This window comes from Anomalospiza imberbis, chromosome Z (genome assembly GCF_031753505.1).
Source record: "Anomalospiza imberbis isolate Cuckoo-Finch-1a 21T00152 chromosome Z, ASM3175350v1, whole genome shotgun sequence".
Lineage (NCBI taxonomy): Eukaryota > Metazoa > Chordata > Aves > Passeriformes > Viduidae > Anomalospiza > Anomalospiza imberbis.
In genome coordinates, this window is record NC_089721.1 from 16,416,217 (window position 1) to 16,422,216 (window position 6,000).

The following is a 6,000-nucleotide window of genomic DNA, read 5'->3' on the forward strand; positions in this document are numbered from 1 at the left end:
GTAAGATGGGGGTGTCAAGACTGGGGAGCACGGTGGGGGACACTAGAGGGGCGCAGAAGGAGGAACGGGGAAGGGTACACGCCTGGGGGTTAAGGCTGTCCGCCGCAGGCTGACTCACCCAGGGCGGGCGCGGCGGCGGCCGGCGAGGCGCCGCTGCGGCGCGGACGGGGCGGGGGAGCTCGGGGGCTCAGGGCGGCCGGGGGCGTCCACGCCGTGCCTCCGCCGGGCCGGGCCGGCTTCTTGGATAGGCAGACGGGCGGGCCCTGGACTGTGTTGGGGCAGATGTTGCCGAAGGCTCGGCGGCGGCCGCCCTTCTCCATGCTGGCGCCGCGGCCTCGGCCTCGGCCTCGGCTCCAGCTCCGGTGCGGCGGGCGCCCTCCGCCCCACGTCCCGCTCGGCGCCGCCCCGCGAGCAGGGGCGCGGGGGCCACGGCCATGGCGGGGGCTGCCCGCCCGCCTTCACTTCTCCGGGCGCCGAAACCTCCCGCCACCTCCCTGGTCCGCGCCGCCGGCTCCCGCGCCCGCGGAACCTTGCCCCGCGTCTGTGGAGCCTGGGCGGGCCGAGGGGGCGTCCCCGGAGGGAAACTGAAGGATAGGCGCTGCCGGCGCCGCCACCACGGCCGCCCGTCCCCCCAGCAGCTCGGGGCCGCGCTCACCCCCGCGGGTCTCTGCCGGGCAGCGCGGGCGTCAGCGTGGGGGCTGGGCTGGTTTTTATAATGGTGTTTGTTAAATCTCTCTAAGCGGTAGGGTCCGTCTGTGTTGAAAGCCACGGGGGACGGGGGACGGAGAGGGGCGGGTGGGGGGGTGTGTTATGTAGGAGAAAAAAACCTGTCCATGGAATCTTGAATGTACCAATACGCGCCCCGGGAGAGGGTATCCTCGCATCGGCAGAGGGTCTCACCCGCTGCTACGGCATGTCCAGCTGAAATCACCGACGGGGTTGGCGGAGGTTGAGCTGCCCTTTCTTCTCCCGTGGTGGTCTTGTAGGTATTTTTTATAACAGCAGCGTGGACAAGGTTTGCTCGTTCTGCCTCAACACCTGACGGCAGGCAGAACTTGGAGCGCCGCCCGGCGTCCAGGTCCCCCCTGCGCTGAAAGGTGAGCACTCCCTAAGGCAGCTCTAGGCGTCTATGAGGTCTTTTAACACTACTTTTGTGCATAGATACAAATGAAGAAAATGAAATATTTTCCAACACTATGACTGTTTTCTGCCTTAGAATGTGCCAACCTGCTCAGGAGCGTGCATCTGGATTATAGACCTGCTAGAAAACTAAACAAACAATCAAACAAACCCAGCTGTTGTTATTATTCCACACTCTGTTTTCCTACGCTCATGTCAGTGAGTTTTTGTTTTCCCCCCGAGCCATGACCAAGCCAGCGGGTGCCAGTTTGAAACGGGTGAAATAAAACCCCATAGACTGACTACAGAGCAGGTACCTTTTAATTGCAGCACTGGAGGTGAGTGGGATTTCTTCACCTAACTCACCCACCCTCGTCAAGTGCTGTGGTTTATTTATACAGTAAGTATTGCTTAATATTGCCACATCATTATTACATCATCATATATGCACAGGAAGTGATTTACATAATGTTATCTCATGGTTATAAATTGTTCTTCTCTACTGTGCTTGTGCTTCCCCAGTTTAGGTGGTCTTGGAGGTCTTCTTCAATGAAGGCTTTAAGGTGTTCCTCACATCTGAACTTTTCAACTTTGTCTTCAGAGCATGCACAGTTATGGTGTTCCTTGGTCTTTCTGGATCTAACTGGTCTAAATTATTCATTTTGTGGCTAATTTGCTTTACATTTGCTAACTACTAATTAGCACATCCTGCTGCTTCCCAGTATAGCTATACCTGTCTATTTTCGAAACTACTCGTCTATTTTTGAAACTATTCACCTGGGGAGTTTCTGTTTATTTAATCATTAAGCAACTAGTTAACCATATACTGTCTATTACGTTGTATAGAAAGTTATGATTCGGGTTATATTGGTATCTTATAATGCAAGATGTATAAGCATCTGTAACTTTGACTCAAGTTATATAGGTGGTCACAGGGAATTACATTGTTGGGCATTCTTATTTTGTAGGGGATTGAGTTAACTGACAGGGTGAATTCGTTATGTGCCAATGTGTTTCCTCTCCAAGCTGTGTTGGCACACCGTCAGCAAATAAACGTATAGAGGTAACAAGCAGGAAAGAATTTATTCAACATTCAGTTGGTCCTTACAAGGTTATCTTTATGGACCACCCTCCAATTAAATAACACAGTATGTAAGATTCAGTAAATTATTTACATGCTGGACTTAAAAAAATACAGCAAAGGGACAGTGCAGATGACATGACACATAAAATCGTTTGCAAAACGTCATCTAATTTTTAAGCTCCAATAACACTAAGGCTTCGTGGATCAGACTGCACCGACTCTGTGGAGCACAAACGCCGAGCCAGAGACGTCTCCACCACCACCCACTGTCAGCGGTCATCCCCAAGCCAGGGGCACTTCTGGGCCACCTCCGATGGCAGGAGGAGAGACAGGGACCGCCCGTTCAGAGACACCAGGAGCTGAAGCTGGTCCATGCAGTCCCGCAGGAGCTCTTCCGGGTAGCCGCTGATTCGCAGGTCCAGGGGGCTGCGGTGGCGCAGGAGCCGGTCCGCAAGCCCCAGGCTGCTGGCGGCCAGCAGAGAGGGCACGTATTTGGTGAAGGCATAGTCAGCCAGGCTGAGCTCCGCGACGCCCGCCGCCAGGCTCCGGGCGTCCGCCGCCTCCCCCGCGTCGGCCCCCCGAGCCTCCAGCCGCACCTGGCTGAAGTGCTCCAGGAAGAAGCTGACGGTGGGCGCTGCCAGGTCGAAGTCCAGGCGATGCAGGACGATGCACTCCAGATTGCGGAGCTGCTGGCGAGTGAAGGCGTCGCAGCAGAGGGCGAGAAGCTCTTTCACGCTAGGAGGGTGCACCTCCACCTGCAGGTGGGGACAGGAGTGAGGACGCTTCCGCCGGGAAGCAGTGCGACGGAGCTGGCGCGGAGCCCGGCCTGTGCATGGCCCTCTCAGGCTGGCCTCAGCGGACCGCCACCTCTGGTGCCCCGGGGCCGCCCCTACCTGTTTGCAGGCGATGAGCAGGGCTGTTACTCCCAGGAGCTGGAAGCAGTCGGCGGCCACTGGGGTAGTGGCGAGAAAGCGGTCGAGGATGTTGACGGCCAGGCAGAGTGCCTCCAAGGAGAGCCCGAAATGCCGGTGCACGGGTATGAGCCAGCTGACCAGCTTGCAGCGCGCCTCCGCCGTCACCTACGGCACCGGCAGTGGGGATCAGGGGACCCCGGGCTCCCCCGCCCACTCCCCGCCGCCGGCCCCGCCGCCCCCACCTGCGGCTGCCGGGCGAGCGGCTCCCGCGGCTGGAAGCGGCTCTCCAGCCCCTTGCGGGAGCGGTACCAGCTCTCTCCGTAGTCGCGGAAAGCCTGCAGCTCCTGCGCGTTCTCTCCCGCCGCCGCCGCCGTCCCCGTCCCCAGGCGCCGCCGCCGTGCCGGGCGTCGCGGGCAGCCCCCGGGCCCCCGACGCTCCGGAGTGCCGCCGCATCGCCCGCTCGCCGCCGTCACCATGGGGTGGGCGACCGTGCCAGCTCCGCTCCGGTCGCGGCGCTGGCTATTTGAGCGGAGTGGCGGCCGCCAAAGATGTCACCGCCCGCCTCCCGGGCACCCCGCCCCGTCGTCTGGGCACTTAGGGGACCACCGTCTCCAAAACAAAATCCGAGTCACCGAAACGTCTGTCTCTTCTCTGCCGCTTGACCTCGGGCCAGAAGGCTGTGGTGGAGTCACCATGTGATCCTACCACGGCCTCCTCGCTCTTGCGCGGCACAGAGAGCAAACCGGACAGCAGCACCGTAAACCCACGAATGCAGCCAGCTGAAGCCGCTGCATCGATTTTGCCATTACCAACGCAGGCGTCTCTCCAGCCCCTAGCAGCTCAACTCAGAACCTCGCAAACTTTAACAGCTACCTATCGCTGCCCTTAAGTAACACTTCCCGTGCAGGTCACCAGAAACAGCACAGGAGGACAGCAGGGGAGAGCCAGGAATGCTGGAGCTCACAGTGCAATCTGGGTCTCAGTTACACTTTCATCCATGGACTATTTATGTGATGGGACACTATTTTAAACAGCTGAATGCAGGGAAATTAAAACAGTCCTGCACTCCAACCACCCATTTATAGTGTGTTGTAGATGTGGAAAGACCTAGAGAAAGAAAACCTCTTCTGGGTTAAGCACTGGGAAAGATGGCAGTGGGAAACAAGAGCTTCAAGAAGCCAAGGAGGGGATACAGAAGCAAAAGAGTGGAGGAGATGGGAATTCTACAGCATGAATGGCAGGAGCAGGAACTCCTTTCCAAGGTGAGGTCAGAGACCAGGAGAACATGCTACCTTTAATAAAAAGAAAAAAAACCACATTGCAGACCACAGTTGAGATTAAGATCCAGAGATACTGAATGGTCTTGAGTCTGACAAATGCTTTGAGAAAAATAACACAGAGTAGTTATCAGAAGTCTTTATTAAATAAATAGAGCAAAAGAGAAAGTTCATCCACCCAAAAGAGTACAGGCATAAGTTGCTCATGTATACTGCAGAAGCATCTGGGTTTTTTTTTTTAAAGTTTTGTTTTTTTTAAGATAATAGTGCTTATCTGTACACCACAGTGTGACCTCCTAAATTTGTTTTACAGAAAACTGTTGCTCACACAGAAGATCGTGCAATTTCCCAGTTATTACAATATATCCCCTTAATTTATTTCAGTTATTTATTTAGAAGATTACAAAGCACAGCATGCTAGAGAAACACAAAGAGTAACTCTGAATTTCAACATTACCACTTGTAAATGGAAAAAACCTCTTATTCATCACAGTTGAATAAGGGAGAAGAACTCAAACACAATTCACACTTTCCCTAGGATTTAACAATTTAAGACCAACAACTAATTTGAAAAATTCAAATCCAAAAGAAATAGCAGCTTGCTCATTACTAAATTACTGAGATGTTTTTCTACTTTTTGTTTCCAAATGATACAAATAAAACTTCTCAACCAAAACACATTGTCGTGGTTTGACATGGAAGTGATTTTTTTTTTTCTTCAGGAAGTTGGGTCAAACCAATCAGTGGTCAAGTTTGGATATTGGCACCTGAAGTGACCACTGAAGATAGGGATACGCCTCTGAGAACACAGGGGGTTAAAAGCAGGAACTCCCAAGAGCTCGCTCTCTTTGGCTCCGGTCAAGGTGCTGTGCAGATCTCCCCTGCCCAGCCATGGGGCTGGGTGGGGGAGGGGAAGCCATGTGGCCTGGTCGAGGTGAGCCGAGGGGTAGAAGGACTGGAACCGAGCCAGCTCCTGTGGACGGAAGGGTGGAAAGAAGCGGAGATGTCTTTGTCATCCCCCCCCCAGAGAGAAGAGATAGAGAGTCCGGACGGCACCTGTAACTTTGCCGGCGCGGAGGAGAAGGAGGGGGGGGGAAGGCGCCCAGCCTTGGCCTTGGGAGTCAGCTGCTGGGCAGAGATATCAGCCGTCCAGGGAGTCTGAGCTTTTAACCCTTTCCTGAGAAATGAAGGCTTTGTGAAATATTACTCCTCCTTGATCTGAAGTAGAAGAGAGACAGTCTGGGATCCGAGATGATGGAAAAAGAAATTTTCGAGTTGGAAAGAGATGATGGAGTGGCTTGTGGCTGGACTTCTCTTGTTAGCCATAGACTGAACCAAATTCTCCTAACAGAAGCTGCACTTAGGGTGGTGCGTTGGTGTGCCAGGAGACCTGTTTCAGTGATTACCAGCAGAGGAGTAGAGAGAAGGTGTGAAGAAGCCCTCTATCTTCAAGGAAGAAGAAGAGGAGCAGAAGACCTCTATTCTTGGACCCTCAGCCCCAGGGGAAAATGGGGGGGACTGTAGTCCCAAAATGAGAAACTGAACTGTTGTCTCTTTTGGTCCACGGCAAAGCATCCTTAAAAGAGCCCTATGAGCAGTCTGTCCA

General features: G+C 54.3%; 1 protein-coding gene across 1 annotated transcript; it reads right to left on the minus strand.

Annotated features, from left to right (window-relative positions):
• Positions 1–2,190: 2,190 nt before the first annotated feature.
• CCNO (cyclin O) lies at positions 2,191–3,690 on the minus strand. Its single transcript, XM_068175896.1, has 3 exons — positions 3,360–3,690; positions 3,097–3,282; positions 2,191–2,958 (listed from the first exon to the last, which is right to left on the minus strand). Exons 1-3 carry the CDS (start codon positions 3,591–3,593, stop codon positions 2,473–2,475), a joined length of 906 nt encoding a protein of 301 aa, XP_068031997.1. The 5' UTR covers positions 3,594–3,690; the 3' UTR covers positions 2,191–2,472.
• Between the last annotated feature and the right edge of the window lie 2,310 nt (positions 3,691–6,000).